General features: G+C 40.3%; 2 protein-coding genes across 4 annotated transcripts in view; both read left to right on the top strand.

Moving 5' to 3' along the window:
* The window catches only part of si:dkey-237i9.1 (SEC14-like protein 1), a 32,575-nt gene extending 24,936 nt beyond the window's left edge, over window positions 1–7,639 (top strand). The window contains exons 11-16 of the mRNA XM_051384327.1: window positions 133–304; window positions 573–707; window positions 866–1,000; window positions 1,638–1,889; window positions 1,994–2,172; window positions 4,559–7,639. Of these exons, the coding sequence (XP_051240287.1) occupies window positions 133–304; window positions 573–707; window positions 866–1,000; window positions 1,638–1,889; window positions 1,994–2,172; window positions 4,559–4,664 (979 nt within the window). The 3' untranslated portion in view covers window positions 4,665–7,639. The remainder of the gene's footprint in view (window positions 1–132; window positions 305–572; window positions 708–865; window positions 1,001–1,637; window positions 1,890–1,993; window positions 2,173–4,558) is intronic.
* A 1,580-nt stretch (window positions 7,640–9,219) lies between these two features.
* Window positions 9,220–17,489, top strand: part of LOC127354969 (endonuclease V-like) — a 60,003-nt gene continuing 51,733 nt past the window's right edge. For 2 of the 3 annotated variants that reach the window (XM_051385372.1, XM_051385373.1), the window contains exons 1-4: window positions 9,220–9,372; window positions 11,851–12,022; window positions 15,900–16,034; window positions 17,364–17,403. In XM_051385372.1, the coding sequence (XP_051241332.1) occupies window positions 9,329–9,372; window positions 11,851–12,022; window positions 15,900–16,034; window positions 17,364–17,403 (391 nt within the window). In that variant the 5' untranslated portion in view covers window positions 9,220–9,328. The remainder of the gene's footprint in view (window positions 9,373–11,850; window positions 12,023–15,899; window positions 16,035–17,363; window positions 17,404–17,489) is intronic. The other variant, XM_051385375.1, reaches the window with a different exon arrangement.

Genomic DNA, 17,489 nt, shown 5'->3' with positions numbered 1-17,489 from the left:
GTTGCCTTCACCACTTAAGCTTCACTTCAGGATGACAGGTGCTAAGTGGTCGGAAAGAGGCTTTAGCCCAGTTGTGTGTGTTCGTGGCACGCATTTATCCACACTTTAATCCTCTATCTTCCTCTTCTGTAGCTGTTGGACGTGTCTGGTAGATCTGGAGGGGCTGAACATGCGTCACCTGTGGCGACCAGGCGTCAAAGCACTGCTGAGGATCATTGAGGTTGTGGAAGCCAACTACCCAGAGACGCTGGGACGGCTGCTTATCTTGAGGGCTCCAAGAGTTTTCCCTGTCCTCTGGACACTGGTGAGAACCAGGAGGAGGGATACTTAGTCTTCTTACAGTACCACTTTTTATACATTTGAAAGGTGTTTCTAGTGTGTGGTTCACCCATATGTTCTTACATCGAGAGAAAATATGATATATACAAACTATATCCTTAAAAATAGGTTAGACTGAAAATGTTCCTGGTAACAAACATCAAGATTTACAAACTAGTAACTTAGTGTACAACCACCATCAATCACACACATTCTGTTATTTCCAACTACTCAACATCTGCTTCTGCCCTTAGGTGAGTCCGTTCATTGATGAAAACACCCGCAAGAAGTTCCTCATCTATGCAGGCAATGACTACCAAGGTCCTGGAGGCCTGGTGGACTACATAGACAAGGAGATCATCCCTGACTTCCTGGGAGGAGAGTGTATGGTGAGTGTCTAAAGAAGATTTAAAACTCTTAGGTTATCAGTTGAGGATATGAGGTAATCCTATATGCGAACTTTCAATGTAACTTCATGTCACATTGACTTTACTCACCCAGTTCTATATGTTCAATGTGTGTGTACATGCATGCTTTTCCTCTACAGTGTGAGGTACCAGAAGGCGGCCTGGTTCCCAAGTCGATGTACCGCACAGCCGAGGAACTGGAGAATGAAGACGTCCGCCTGTGGACTGAGACCATCTACCAAAGCGCCAGCGTCTTCAAGGGGGCTCCACACGAGGTAAGGCTGAACATTGAGCACTAGAGTGAGAAGAAAAGATGGAAAGCCTGTGGTGGTGTTTTTAAATGAATATGTAGGGCAGGACAACAGAGAGCTGCAGGATGTCCCTGATGGAAGTTTTATGGAAACCTCTGCCATCTAGTGGTCATGTGTGGTAGATGACTTCTGTGCGGTTTTTGAATTCAGATGTGGAACAAATGTGACATGGCTTTTTGAGCATAATCTGTCTGCAGTGACAGAGTCAGTCGTGTTACATAACTTATTCCACAGGCAAAGATGCATCAACATACATAATCGCCCTCCTGGAAATGGTTTTGATTTCATGTTTATGAGCTCATAACCTCACAAACAGATTATGATCTCTCACTGCTCCGTGTAACTGATTTGCCACATTTAGCAGGTGCTTAAATATGGAGCAACATAAAATGAATATAGGAGTATGAGTTATAAGTACACCACTGTTACAAATGACACTAATAGTAATGGTGCTCTGACATTATTCCTTTTAACCAAGAATGGCTGCGTGTAAAGACATAAGAAGTGCGAGGTAAAATGTTTTCATGTTTCTCTCCTGAAACATCTCTTTAATTCCAGTTTCCTATGTCTGTCTGCCCTCCCTCCTCTCTTCCCCAACCAGGTTCTGATTGAGATCATTGACGCCTCCTCAGTCATCACCTGGGACTTTGACATGTGCAAGGGCGACGTGGTGTTCAACATCTACCACTCCAAGCGGGCCCCGCAGCCTCCACGGAAAGACGCCATGGGAGCCCACGGCATCACATCCCCAGGAGGCAACAACGTCCAGCTCATCGACAAGTCCTGGACACTAGGGCAAGATTACAGCATGGTGGAGTCCCCGCTTACCTGCAAGGAAGGCGAGAGTGTGCAGGTAAGGTTCCCGGAACGTGAATTGTTTTTAAAATCTTTTTTATGTCTTGTGTTGGCTTGTCAGTCTTTGACATTGTCTGCACTATTGATCTGTCCTCTCCTCAGGGCTCCCACATTACGCGGTGGCCAGGCTTCTACATACTACAGTGGAAGTTCCACAACATGCCGGCCTGCTCGGCCACCAACCTGCCCCGAGTGGACGACGTGCTGGCCACCCTGCAGGTCTCCTCGCACAAGTGTAAAGTCATGTACTACACCGAGGTGTTGGGCTCTGAGGACTTCCGGTTAGTAGCTTTTGAGTGTGTGTTTGTGTGAGTAAAAGGCAAAGACATACATTTGTGTCCATATTGTATATGTGAGGTGTATGTGTTGTTTTAAAGTGCTTACCATGATGTTGTGATAGTTTTAATTTCAAACATTATTCCTTTATGACTGCTCATTTTTCACTCCTGCCTTCTTTCAGTTTCCCCCCTTGACAGCCTTCCACATAGTGCCACGTATGACATTTGATATTTGAATGAATTAAGTCTGTATTGCTGCTAAAATGACAGTACGAGAAGCCTTAAGAGCATCATGAGTTTTGTAGGCCCACAGTTTTGAAATGAGGATGCTTCCCTCCCTCGGAGACTCCTTTAATCCAGCCTTTTCTGTCCAATCCACTCCTGTTCTATCGCTCACAACCCCTCCTCCTCCTGCTCTGTCTTCTTCCTGTGAAGAACGGCTTGCTGTGATGTGCAGAGTTTGTAAGTGGCTCAGTGTTTGCCCCTTTTCCTTTTAGCACTAGCTCATCGCCATCGCTGCTAATTTGAACGGCCCCTCTCATGGCACATGTCACGCTTTAGATGCAGCAAAGAGATGCTCCTTTGCATCTGTTCTTGCTTATGGCTTTTGTTAGCGTTGGCTAACAGGATGCTGTTGCTTTGTTCACACTGAAGAAAGAATCTTTGCACTGAGACTGGCTTCAGTCACCCTGCTTGCATGACTAATCATTTCAGGAATCCTAGGCTGGGAGAATTCCTGCACACTGCTGTAAACGCAAGTGTGCACACACAACATAGACCAACACGTGAATTTGTTTAGCTACTTACAGTGACATTCCCTGGCATTGTACTTGTTTTTTTGCCCTCATCCATTTGTACTACCAACTCACTGAATCTCACTTCGCTTTCCGTGCACCTGCTGTTTCATTTGAACAGAATTGAAATCACCATCTAACTCATTCTAGTTGCAGTTAACAGGATGTTTTTCTAATGACTGACACATTGAAATTTCTAAATATCTGAAACACCAACCTGAACTATGAATATGGAATTTAGCCCTTTTCTTTTGCCATGTCTGTAATGTACCTGCTAGGGTTGCACCAGTTTACAGACCGTGGTAAGACAGTTACCCCATACCTTGTGCATTTGCTTATCTACAAAATGATAAATTCCGCTCTATTAATGTTTTAAAGCTCATTCACACACTCAGTTAATCAAAACAAGAACAAAGCATTGGATTATTACATACAAAAAATAGTTGTTAGCAGCCCTAAATAATACAGTAACTCTCTGTTTGGATAGTCCACCTACAGACAGTTTATAGAGTATTTGTAAAAGTTCAACTGCTGTTTGATGTTTAACAGATTGTCTTTAGAATATATGTGAGAATTCACCAACATGCCCTATTTGAGATGAAGATGATTTTTGTGCATTAACCTAACGCAACCTTAACCACAGTGGTGAAATGTTATAAAATACTCTGTTAAAGTAAACACATCCATTTATATCTTTAAACATACAGTATGCAGGGGCAAATTGACTCTCTTGAAACATGAGATGTACTTGTGCTTCACAGATGTATCCCATTTCAAACACCGTAATAATCTAATAATTCATTTTAGGCTTTTGAAATTAGGGTTGGGGTTTTATCATTTTATCCATCTAAATCCATTATTAAATCTGTTTATTTAATCTTAATCCTTCCAATTGTGAGAATTTACATACTTGGCCTTCTAAAGTAATATGTTTATATTTGGGTGTCCTTTAACCCACTTGATACAAAACTTCCCTATTCGTGTGTTGTCATGTATTATGATACATTATAGGCATGGGATTACTGAAAAAAAATCTAATTTCCTACAAAATGTACATGTTGTCTTTATATTTACAAACGGAGAAGCCTACATACTACATTGATAAAAACATGTCAGTGCTCCTAGTCATGTAAAATTACAGAAAGACACAAAAAGAACAAAATGCTTCCTACTTTGCCATAGGCAGCTAAGCCTTCAAACATTAAAGGAAGCCATTACACTAAAGGCTGTTTTGGTTTTGCATACGATACCTCAACAAACACCCTGAGCTTCAGCAAACCCCCTTGTCCCCATAGTATTTTTGAAAAATACTTACTGGAACAAGAAAAGGACTTGGAATTTTGATGTCCTCTCACATTTCAGCCCCTTTCTACACTGTTGGTTTGTTGCAGCCTATGGCAGAGCCTGAGCCACACACAGTGAATAGATCTTCCTCCTGTACTTTTGATCTGGCTGCATGGTTCTGCATCATGAGCACGAGCCGTGCACACAGAATGCATTCAGTTAGTCACTGGCAGACTGTGGTTGCTCTGGTGTTGTGTCCATGTAAAGTTTGTGTCCGCTCACGTGTTCTCTGGATCTCTCTCTCACCTCAGGGGTTCGATGACCAGCCTGGAGTCGAGCCACAGCGGCTTCTCTCAGCTCAGCGCCGCCACCACCTCCTCCAGCCAGTCACAGTCCAGCTCGATGATCTCCAGGTAGAAACCGGAAGCTGACTTAAATCCCCACAGTCCCCCCACCCTCCACTGCCCTTACCTTCAACACCGAAGCCAACTCTCTTCCTTTCCTTCCTCGTCGTCTTTGGAACTCTGTTCCTATTGCACAGCCAGTCTCTATGGAACTGAAGCATGCTTGCACAAACAGAAGACAAAGAATTATAAAAAATCTGAGGCAAAAAGAAAAAACAGAGACTGTGTGTACAATTTAAAGGGCTGATTTTTGCACAAAGGTCATATATTTTTCATGCCTGGCATCTCTGCTCGGTGACAGTTTGAATCAGAACATTAGCAGAATGTTTGTTTGTGTCGTGTCTCGTGCAGGGGGGAAAGGTTAAAGGTCGGGAGATGAATTGCGGTGTCTTCGTGGCACTGGAAGCTGAAAGAAGCAATATTCTCATCCTGGAAGCTACGGGACCGGATGAAGACACTGGAGGCGCTGTTACATATATGCATTTACATCCCCACATATATTCAGCACTGAGACGACGCATACCTCAATCTTGTGTGCTCGCTGAAAAACTGGATGTGCTGTTACATACAAACACCACCGCACACACACACACACACACACACACACACACACACACACACACACACACACACACACACACACACACACACACACACACACGGACGTTTGACGACATGCAAAAATTGACAGTGTTTGCCATATTACCAGAGGGGTTTGTTCAATCTGGTGAATTGTTTATAGGTCAAGTGTGTGTGGGCGGGGTACACTCTTAACTAGGCCTGAGTCGAATATCACCTGCAAATAATTTGGTTTTCAAACCGCATGGAGCTGCGGAGTGGGCGGAGCTTACTGAATCATGACGACGCAGATGGTGACAGCAAAGTTGCCGGTCGACGGGGAAAATAACATTCAGATGCATTCCCGTGGCTGTGCGACCTTTTCTGTCATTCATGTCGTTGTCTTATGTGGCGAACCCCACCCGTCTGTCTCACGAGGGCTTTATCACACCTTGAAGAGCATTTGAATATTCGACCCGGGTCCGACTCTTAGCGAAGTAATCCGCTAGAAGCAATAACACGAGTTTGACTTTCTACTGTGCGAAATATTTCTATTTATCATTAAGATGTACGAGGAGGATCATGGGTGCTGATTGCGGATGACCTTTTCGTCATAAGTCGTGTGCAGGCAGACAGACGGGCAAACTGAGCCAGTTAAACAGCTAAATTTTGTGGCACCAACATTATCACTTCCTGTCTCGGTTACAATTTTCTGCTAGGAGAAAAACACAAATAACTCGCCAGATTTTCTCCTGGACGGATTTTATTTTCTTTGGAACAACCGCAGTTAGTTTGCTTTCCATGCAGCGTCTGCACCACTAAGGAACTCAAATCAAAATCAAGTGGTAAAGGAGATGCCTTGTCGCTGATTTGTGAATGTGCTACTGATTGGCTAACGCTCGCCAACCAATGAGATGCCTGAATTTGGAGGCTTGTGATGTAATTGGGCAGAACTGCCATCAGTCTCTGCTTCTTTTTCAGAGTGATGTAGATTTCCGTGTGCATTAGGGATGAATGTTTATTATTATTATTTAATACTTTATGATTATTATTTGACGGTGCACCAGTAGACAACATATTGATACTGTACATGTACTAGTGTTGGTTGGAGATTGTTACTGTTGTTTTTTGGAGAGGAGTACTTGATGGGGTGAAGCAGTGTGGTGTGTTACTGCATGCTCATGTGGTGATTGGGTTTACAGATCTATTATTTAAAAATCAAAGTATAGCCATTTGAAGAGTCATTGTGTCAATAAATACCATTTTAGCCTTCGTAAGCATCACTTATAAACTTACCTGCTTTTTTCGAGGTCACCACTGTAATAGATGAGCGACTGTGAATCAAATATAACATTTCTAAATGCAACACATCCATGCAACAGTTTTATAATACAGTTTATTTGGTTAATACTTACTGATGACTTCCTATAGAGGGCAGAATGGTCGCCATTTCCAAGAGTGGTTGCGTGCAGTTGTCATAATTACTGAGTGCAGCTGACAGCAAAAAAAACAAGACTATAAGACAGAGGCTTTCTCCTTATATGTGAATCAGACTCTTGAAAATACTGGCCCTGCAGCTTGTTTTTGATACATGAAACTGTTTTTAAAATATTAATGAAAGGTCAAGGGTTAACTTGTGGTAACTGTATGTTATTAACTGCAATAAGTGAAATGTTTTACTGAGATAAAGGACCTCCTCAGATTGTGGGCTATTTAGTGCGTATGATGTGTAAAAGAATGAGTGTTAGAAACGGTGGGGATAGAAGATATGCCTGTGAAATGTGTTCAAACACCCGCTCGACCCCCGGCGGCAGGCTTGTTTCTCTACTGGGCCTCTTCTCACTTTCTGAAGCATGTCTAGAACCACACGCCTAACTTTCCTTCACCTGGTTATTCCTACATTTCTGCAGTGGTTCGACTGATGAAACAGGTAACGTTGGTTCCAGACCGAACTACTCTTATACTTCCTTTTGTCTTTCGTTCTCTCTATGTACTCTTTGTCACTTGTACTCTCCAGTTTTGCCGTTTTGCTTTCTAACACTTTTCCTTGTGTATATATTAGAAAGCAGAGTGGAGCTTGGTTGAAGCCATAGGCATAAAGAAGTGTACTCGGATCAGATGTTTTTGTTTCATTTCCGCTTAAATTCACTGTTACAAATACCAGAACACTTCCATGCTCTGCTGTCTCCTGCCTCTCTGACTTTAGCTCTGTGTGTAAACTTCTCATCAAGATCTCATTGACAAATGAGGGCTATAACTGTTTGTCTCGTCTGTTCAACACATTTGTCTGTCTCTGCTTCCTTTTCTGACATCGTTACATATCTTCTCTTTACCTTAATGTGAGGAATTATGTAAAAATATTTGAATTAATGAGATTATAGCGCCTTTACATTTTTTTGAAAACATTAAACTTGAATTATGAGAAAATCATGCACTTGTGTCAGATTCATTTGTTTTCATGTGTCTTTGCCTCTTTTGCTTATGTCATGAAGTTAAGCACATATTAAGATCCAAAACTAAAATAAATAATATATTTGAGTTAAGTTCTAATTCACCAAGATTCAATTTGACAATGCATCTATTGCCAAACTTTTGTATGTATTGTCCACATTGTTCAAAGATTTTACCTGCTGAAAAGTATGTTAAGGTGTCTCCCTACGTTTTGTAATCACTATGCCGCTGGCTCCTTTCACATTTTAAATAATTTGTTAATTAATAAAATGGGTTTTGTGTTTGCTGCATCACTGACTTAAGTAATGATAAAGTTAACCTGTCCCCACTGACCTGAATCTCCTCATTGCAAATAGCTGTTTTTCTGTCAGAATTTTCCTTTTAGGTGCTGCCAGTTGAACCTAGACAGCAGATGGCTTCTTCAACAGGATGATGCTCCTAAACAAATGTATTCTACACCTGAGTAGCATCCACGCTGGCAGTAGAAATGAACTCCATCATCGGTTAAGAGGTGAAATAAAAAGAACAGAGCCCTGGGGTACCCCTTACGTCACAGGAATATTTCCATATTTTGAGCATTTGTGCCTTTATTCGATAGTGTCACGACAGACAGGGAATGTGGGGAGAACGATGACATGCAACCAATGTCCTCAGCTTGGCTCAAACTGAAGCCATTACAGTTATGTGTCACCTAGACCATTAGGCTACCAGGGCCACTCCAGCTGAAACAGCTTTCACTAGTTTTTACTGGAGGATGAGCTCCCATGTGCCTCTGCTTCCTCTCCTCTTTTATCTGTCACATTGTCCTATCTGTTCCTGTCCACGTCTTACCTTTAGACGTCTTATCAGACCTGATTGCATCAGACATTTCTAGTATCTCTTCTCTCTGATGGATTATTCTCATCAGTGGACATGTCAGTCTCAGTCTACTCTAGATTCCTGTCTTCCAGTGTTTATTTCTCTCAGCATACCTGCCCTTTGACGAGCCCTGCTAGTTTAATGGATCACTCATCCTCCTTTTTTAGACAAAAACCTAACTTTTGACATTCAACTCCGCTTTCCTTTCCTTCCTGTAGAGTTTACAGGTCATCTGTTTTCTCGTTATCATTTTATTTTCCAACATGATGTTTGCTGAGAAAGAATAATTCTCACTCTCTGTACATTTGTGGTCACTGCTCTTTTTCTTCTACTTATCAGATTATGTCTTTTATTATTTCTGTCATCACTGGATATGTCAGTTTGAGTCTCTCTTCTCTCAACCTCTGTCATACATTTTATTGTTTGCTTTAAGCTGTGAGGCTGTGACAGGCGTGTCCCAAATCTACTTCTATTTGAGGTGTCCTGTTCTGCAGACTGCTCCATTAAACAGAGAATATAACGGACAAATGAAGCTTGATACTACACACAAAAAATAAATGTATTACTAAAAAGATGTATTAACTAATAACTTACTGTCATTCCAACCAAATATACAATTGTCCAGTGTAATTTGTCATTTACCCCACTAGATGGCAGGGTTTACCCACGTAACACCGTGCTGACGCCAGACGCAGGCTCCGCCCTCACGGTGACGTCTGTACACGGAAGCAAAACAGTGGCGCTCGTGTTCACTACTTTATGTGTGTGTCAGTTGATTTCCGTCATTAAATCCTCCACCAGGCGGCAAATATGTCCGCGGCTCCTGCTGAAGACTTGGTGAAGCGGTGGGAGAGGTTAGAGTGCTTTTCTTACGTTTATACTAATGAACTACATAGGCTACACTACACACAGTACACACACTACATACAGTACACACAGTACACACACTACATACAGTACACACAGTACACACAGTACACACACTACATACAAAACTACATACAGTACACACACTACATACAGTACACACACTACACACAGTACACACACTACATACAGTACACACACTACACACACTACACACACTACATACAGTACACACAGTACACACACTACATACAGTACACACAGTACACACAGTACACACACTACATACAGTACACACACTACACACACTACATACAGTACACAAGTGTAGCCACTTGTTATCATTCGCTTGGTAAACACATGTAGTGCTCCACAATGTGCTGACAGATGTTGCCACACTTGTCTGTGTCCCTGTGTTGTTGTAACTCTCTGCCAGCAGCTCTGGATGGGCGCCACCAGTCCTCAGCAGCCATTGATTTGTGAGTTTGTAATGGCAAGGCCAGTGATGACACCATGATTCCATATTATGTCCTTATGTCGCCTGCCATCTCCAGCTGCAGCTCAGATTTGTGTGTGTGTGTCTGTGTGTGTCTGTGTGTGTCTGTGTGTGTGTGTGTCTGTCTGTCTGTGTGCGCTGTGGGGCTGTAAAAGTCCAGCTGAGGACAGTGTGTGTAGACAAGAAGTCTCAACCCATCTTGTCACCACCTACAAATTCTAGTTCCCAATCCCAGAATAAAGTACCGGAGCTTCTGCAGTGTGTGCAGATGAAACTGTACAAGTTGGGAAACAGGAAGCAGTTACATTTAATGAAAACAGTTAGTCCTGCAGTAAAAATTCTCTGGTTCCAGCTTTGTAGCATTTTTGTTTTATATCATTTAAAACAGCACCATTAGTCAATTAATCAATTACTACTAAATTAATCAGCAACAATTTAATGGTCGATGAATCGTTTTGAGTCTGTCTAAATTCTCTGATTTTAGCTTCTCAAATGTGAGTATTAACTGGTTGATTTGGTCCTCTATGACAGTGAACTGTATATATCTGGCTTGAAGACAAAACAAGACATTTTAGGACATCACCTAGGGCTTTTGGGACATTTCATGGACCAAACAACTAATCAATTAATTGAGGAAATGATCATCAGATGAATCAATAATGAAAATAATTGTTGTTTGCAGCCCTGCATTCTGGTCCACTTGTCTTTGTAGTGTTATGTACTTCCTGTTGTAACATATAAAGATGTAGAGTGTATGTTTAAACCAACATTTTTCACTATCTGCCGACATGTTATAGAGAAAGACGATTCATTGAGAACATTTTTGCCAGATGAATTAATAATTGTTAGTTGCAGTCGTAGAAATGCTTCGTAAAAAAGACTCCCCCAGCACCGCAAGAGCACCAACCTATGAAAGCCACCTACCAAACTCATTTAATCTTTTTAACAAATCTTGTTGCTCTACATTTTATTGTGGTGGTAAGTAAAAATTAGTATCACGGTAGTTTCATGGTATATCATGTTTGTTTGTTTCTTTTACATCACTGGGCCTTTATATAGGTTTATAGTGTCTTTTTCTTTTCTTTTTTATTCAACACAAGTGGATGACAGTATTTACAAAACCAAAGAATTTACAAAACAACAACAACAACAGAATTACAGGGACATGAAGACATGGATAAAATGCACAACCTTAAAAGAAAAAGAAAGCAGGAAGACAAAGAAAAACAAAACAAATAAACAAGGTCTTATTCTCCTGTCAGGAGTACATCACAAAATATTTCAAAACAGTTATAAACACTATAAACCAACATAAAATACTCGAAGTATTTAAGTTTTCAAAGAGATATTTCTCAGATGTTCTATTGCAGAGCTGTCTACAGCAGTTGTTTCAGCAACATTATATGAAAAACTCATATCATATGGTAAATTAAAAGCAGTATATTGCCCAGCACTAATGCCAGCAATGTTATTCTGCTGTAGAACATTATGACAGCCTTAAAACACCCAACATAGAATGTAAACTAAATGCTTATTTGTTTTTGTAAAAGAAATCTATGTTTAATGTGTTTCTCATCATTTAATTGTCATTAGTCTGATTAATTTTGGGGAGAAAGGACACAATTGACAATATTGTGGGGAGTAGCAGAAAAGTAATACAATTAGTAGTGTAACTAATTACTGTTGAAAAGAGTAATGAGTAATAAATTACACTTTTGAGTAACTAGCCCAACACTGGCCAGCAGCATTGGTAGTAAAGCATTTAGAACTGGGATTTAGTTGTTGTCTAACTGAAGTCCATTTAATAAAAGATCAGACAGTCACTATTTTTGGTGAGGGCGACCCCTTTGTTTGCATTTGGATTACATTTTAAGTGTTTTCTGGCATGAAGTATTTCTCATGTGAGTATTTGTCCCTGCCTGTGTCCTGTGATTGCACTGTTAGTCTCAGTAGTCCGTTCTCTGTGCAGTGAGCAGGCCCGTCTCAGGCAGGAGGTGGTGGAGGAGGACACAGAGGACTGGCAGAGGAGTGCGGACTTCTCGGGTCTGGAGAGGGTCGGAGGAGTGGACCTTTCCTTCATCAAAGGGGATGACGTCAACGCCTGCGCCCAGCTCGTGGTGCTCAGCTACCCCGACCTGGAGGTGAGCTGTCCCCTCACTACACCCAGTAATCACAGATGAACTCAGCAATCTGTGAGCTTTGTCAGCCTCTAGTGGTGACAGGTGGGAACAGCAGCAGTGTTGAGAGAAGGCATTTGCAAAGTCTGGTGCCAAAGTGTCCCACCGCTTACATAGAAGAAGTCTGCATTTGTCAGGAAATGTCAAATTTTCACTGTAGAGACAAGAAAGATAATCACAGAATGTATTCAACACATCTGATAAAATAAAAAATAACAATATATCATGATGTAAAATCCCACGGGATATTTTATTTGCTCTGAAAAGTAGCCTTGCTAACTTTATTTGGGTTGTTGAATGCGAGGTCACAGTAAGCTGCTTCCTGCTGCGACTCCATCACTTTAAATTTACGGCTTTTTTATGACAGCGTGATCACTGTGAACACACTTCAGCAAATTACTCATACTTTCACCAAGGCTGCCTGGTTGCTTTAGTCACCCACTGAAGTGATTTGAGATGTTTCAAACAGATATCTAATGCCCTGTGTCTATTTCCAGTTGTTGTTTGATATGATATTTTCAGGGGATTACTATACATCTTACAGTGTTTTCTTTTCAGGTTGTTACTTCAGGTCCATACAGCGGGGCACACAACCATAAAATCTGGCATATTACACATTTACTAGTTCAGTATAGAGCCAGATTCTCTTTTTCTGTTCTTACAAATAATAACACCCTGCCATGATTGCCTAGGTGCATAAAAGATAGCAGTTAATGTGCCTGTACACAAATGAGAAGCGGAACACGTATTGTTTTTTGTGTTTGTTTACATTACATATGTACAGTGCAGTAATCAACAAACTAATCATTATTTCGTCCATACATACTCGATGCACCCACTACATTTTGTTGGAGGCGAACTGTAACATCAATGGAAGAAGTTCAAAATCTAGTGTGAAAGTTCATTCCTGACCTTGGAAGCTGATGTTTGACATAGAAATATCTTAACTCAAGGTACACTTACTTACTTACAGTGAGATAGCTCACTGTACTAAGTATGAACTTAAGTTATGTAATGACAACTGAGCTATCTCCGTGACAACTGAGTGTTTTTTTTTCTTTTCAACAAACAAACGCACATATTACTATTATATTGTTGATATGGTGAACGTGTTAGCAGACAGTTGCTTATGTTATTAATAATAATAACATTATTAGCTGCTAAATGCTCCAATATGATACAAAGACAAAGTTAGTGATAAGTCTTTGTGCTGTTTGGTGCTGAGCTAGAAGCATACAGTGACCTTTCTTTAGCTTTAAATAGCTGCCTGCTGCTGCTGAAATTATAACATATATTAAATAAATATAGTATTATTAATATATATTACAATATTTTAAGTCATTTTCTTTTCTGTCTAAAGTTGTATTTGGATCATTGTACGAGGAGTCCAGGAGGATCAACAATACAGAAGCAAGACAAATGTTCCTGCCATAGCAGCTGTGGTTGTAATATTATGCGACAGAAATGCTAAACGCATATGTGCCCTAGTATCATGTAGGGATTCATTATGAACTACCTGTGAAATATTTCTCCAACCTTGTGTCAGTGTTATCGATTCATTTTGTAAAACGGCCCTCTAATCACTTAACCTGTGCCTCCTCTCAAAAGTCTGTTGAATTTTAATATTCGTTCCCATAAAAGTGCTGTATGTCTAATCTAATGCAACTATATTTTTAAGTCAATCCAAGCACTAAGAGCGGACTTGCCAAGCATAAAAAGCAGTATTAATACACAGGAGGTTTAATATACAATACAGCTCAAGGTCGAGTCTTGTTAAACCGGCTGTTACAGACGAGACCTTGGCAGCCCCAATTTTCATTTCATTTGCTTCTCTGTACAGCCTTTCACAAGCATTCCTCCTCCCTACTATTTATCTGTGCATTAACATGGGCTGCCGGCACCCTCTCATTATATAACACAGTATAATTAATGACATTTGTCACCGTGTGTTGTTGATACATGGACCCAACAAGGCTAATGAAATGTTGCTCAGAAATGCTGTCCAATAATGGGATTATGTTCCCTGCTTGCTTTCAATTTACTCCAACACTGCCACCTAAGGCCATTTGTGACACTAAGTAATACTGGTAACATGATGCACAGTGTGTCCACTGCTGTGCTAGTTTTATTGTACAGTTTGCATTCAAATAAGCTAGTTTCAGACAGAAGCTCAACACACTTTGGAATAAAATAAATGAATATCCTTTCAGCATGAACTCTAGGTGTTGAAATTATTCGCAATAACACTCAGCCATGTTTTATCACCACTGTGTATCACAGGGCAATGAAGTTAAAAATACAATATTGTCATATCCTGAATGGTAGTTGACATTTCTGATAGCTGAGTGTATCCTTGTGTCCAGGCTTACCTTCACAAACAAGAGCTTCTGCATATTTTATTTGTAGCCACTGCAGTAGGCCATGGTGAAAAGTGTTTTTTATCTGATGTTACAGCATCGAAGACCTTGGTGCTTCTTCTCATTGTGAGCAGAAAACGATTTTGAAGCAGGTTAAAGAGTCGTGACAGCTGAAGCACAGCGGCTTGTGAGGAACAGTTGATGATTTTAGAAAAGTGTCTTGAACCGAATGAGAGTTTAATTTTAAAATGTCCGTTGTCGAGCCTTTTACCTGGACTTTATAACAGACTGGCTTTCATATTCAGAAATCAGCTCTCTGTTTACAGCATCAGCATCTACATCTACAAAATGCATGTCCATACTGACAAATAGCAGCACTGTAGACACCAGGACTTGAATCAGAATCTGATGACTTGATAAAACAAAAATGACTTGCAATTTCACATCAATCTCATTGTTAAGTAGGAGTGGAAGGGTCATTTGATCTCTACAAATTACCACATTTGGATTATAAAACTATAATATGTTCAAAACATTCATCTCAGAAATAAACAATGATTGTAATTGTGTCTCAGTAATAACATACAAAGGCATACCTGATCCTTTTTTTGTTAATTTTTAATTTGTGAATGGGCACATAATGACTTTGAAACAGGAGTTGCACCAGAGACTTCATAGCAAAGACTTACTTGTGATTTGGAAACAAAACAACGAAATTGTGTCTCTAAATGTAGTTCAGACTCCTACTATGAATAGTATGACATTTGGCTTATACTTACAACTTTACATGCATAATGCTAACATTTGGTCTATTGAGGCTGTTTTCAGCCAGCATACTGTGCTGACTGGAGTCTTATTCATTTGGCAGTCTGATTATAAGCTTAGGAAATGGCAGTAATCTTGTATTTTTCTCTTTTATTTAGCTATTTAATGTGTATTTATTTGTTCTTATGTGTTGTGTTCTATCTGGAGCTGCTGTAACAATCCCTGTGGGGATTAGTTAGGATTAGATAAATTACCTACTGCAGCTTTAAAGTCCAGCTGAACTCACAATCACTCATCTGTTTTTTTTTTTTTTTTTTTTACTGTTGCCACTGTTGCACTACAGTTAATGAGCTATGGACAGACAATGTCCTGTTAGCTGCAGTGAACGTTAACCATCACACCCTTCAGCATCATTTAGCATCTAAATTGGCCAACGTTGACATTTGCAGGTTAGCTTTTTTTTGCACTGAGCAGCTAATTCGCTAACTAGTCTGCAATTTTGATGTTTTTAACTTTTTAGGTTAGTTATGTGCTGCCTAGTGTGACCATTAGCAGCTAGGGGATCAGTGTACTGCCATTTAGTTTACAGTATAGGTGTGGAATAGGTGTGTTTGGACCTATGGAGAAATACAACTTTTTGATCACCAGAGACCACTCAGCTTTCTTGTTGCCCAAAAAATAGAATGACATATTAAGCAGTGTTCCTGTCCCGTCCCCAGGTGCTGTATGAGGACAGTCAGATGGTGACCCTGACAGCCCCCTACATAGCTGGCTTCCTGGCTTTTAGAGAAACCCCCTTCCTCCTGGATGCTATCCAGCGGCTGGAGAAGAACCAGCCCGAACTTCTGCCTCAAGTCAGTTTCTGCACACAAAAAATGAATGCGGTCATACTCACTATTCCATCAAGCTACTTTGTAACTCATACACACATATATATATGTGTGTGTAATATTTTATTAATAATGCATGCAACTGTAATTATTGGGTACAATTATTATTGATTTGTTTTGATAATAAGTTTCAGCTATATTATATACACAGTGTAGTTGACTTTAGTCTGTAATAAACTATTTTAATTATTTATTTATTTATTTTAAGCAGAAATTCGGGTTTGGGTTGGGACCAAAACTGCTTCCAGTTTGGGCTCAAGTCGGCCCTGATTTTTTGGGCCCAATCAAAGCTATTTTACACATTAGAATTAGTGTTAGTGTAACTTATATATATTACATATGTCATTAAACTTATATAACTGTATATCATACTGTAAGCATGTTAACGTTACATGCTAGAATTTTGGCTAGCCTTAATCTTACAAATGGAGTGGGGATTTTGGTCATGAAGTTTTTTAGGCATCCAGGATGAACTGAAGATACTGTTTGGATTTTTAATATGAGATATAATTTACTGACACAACCAACAGTTTACTGACATTATTGTGCTTGTTTAAATGGTGTAAACCTCACCTTACTTCGTGCACATTAAACCCACTGAATGGACTGCAGCTATTTGACAAAGCTCCTCTGTTGTCCCTCTCTCACTGTTTCTCAAAAAATCGCCTCAAATTCATCCTTGCCCACTCACTTCTGTTTGTCGCAGCCCACGCGCCTCCCTCGCTTCCTCCCACTCTGTCTCTCTGTCGCCATGCACACCGGTGTGCAGAAACACACACATACACACTTTCACCCACCACACGCACACTCAGTTTTACTTCCACTGACATTTAGCCCTGGACAGATGCAGTCACCGCTCCCTTTGTCTGCAACCTTTGAAGTGACTTATTCCCGGTCACTTATGATTCAATGCTGAAATATGTCTGTAGAGTCACCTTTGGCTTCAAGAATTCATTGGCGTGTGTTGGAGCTGGAATATTATATTATATATATATATATATATTATATATATTATAGCTTGTAAGAATATCAGTTTGAGGACCTTGCCTCTTACTAACTGTAACTATTAAATCTCGGGATAAAGACATTGTACACAGTGGTAGCAGCTGGGGTCATAGATAAGGAGCAAAAAGGTTTCACAGCTGGCATTCTAACTTGATCTATCAGGAAAAGCACAGGTGGAACTAATAACATTAACAATGCCTCTGCTCCACTGTTAATCAGCTGTAGCTTTATTTTGTACTACAGGGAAATTAATTTCAGTTCTGTATGTGTTGTGTTCCCACTCAACAGGTGGTGTTTGTGGATGGAAACGGCCTCTTCCACTACAGAGGTAAGCCAAGCTGGTCGATGCTTTTTTATTTATGGCAGGGAGTGTTAAGTGACAGACCTAAAAATGCAATAGATCTTTTTTTACAA

The sequence above is a fragment of the Dicentrarchus labrax genome, unplaced genomic scaffold (assembly GCF_905237075.1).
Source record: "Dicentrarchus labrax unplaced genomic scaffold, dlabrax2021, whole genome shotgun sequence".
NCBI lineage: Eukaryota > Metazoa > Chordata > Actinopteri > Moronidae > Dicentrarchus > Dicentrarchus labrax.
Note: the sequence above shows the minus strand (reverse complement) of the source record. Positions and strands in the feature narration are given on the sequence as shown.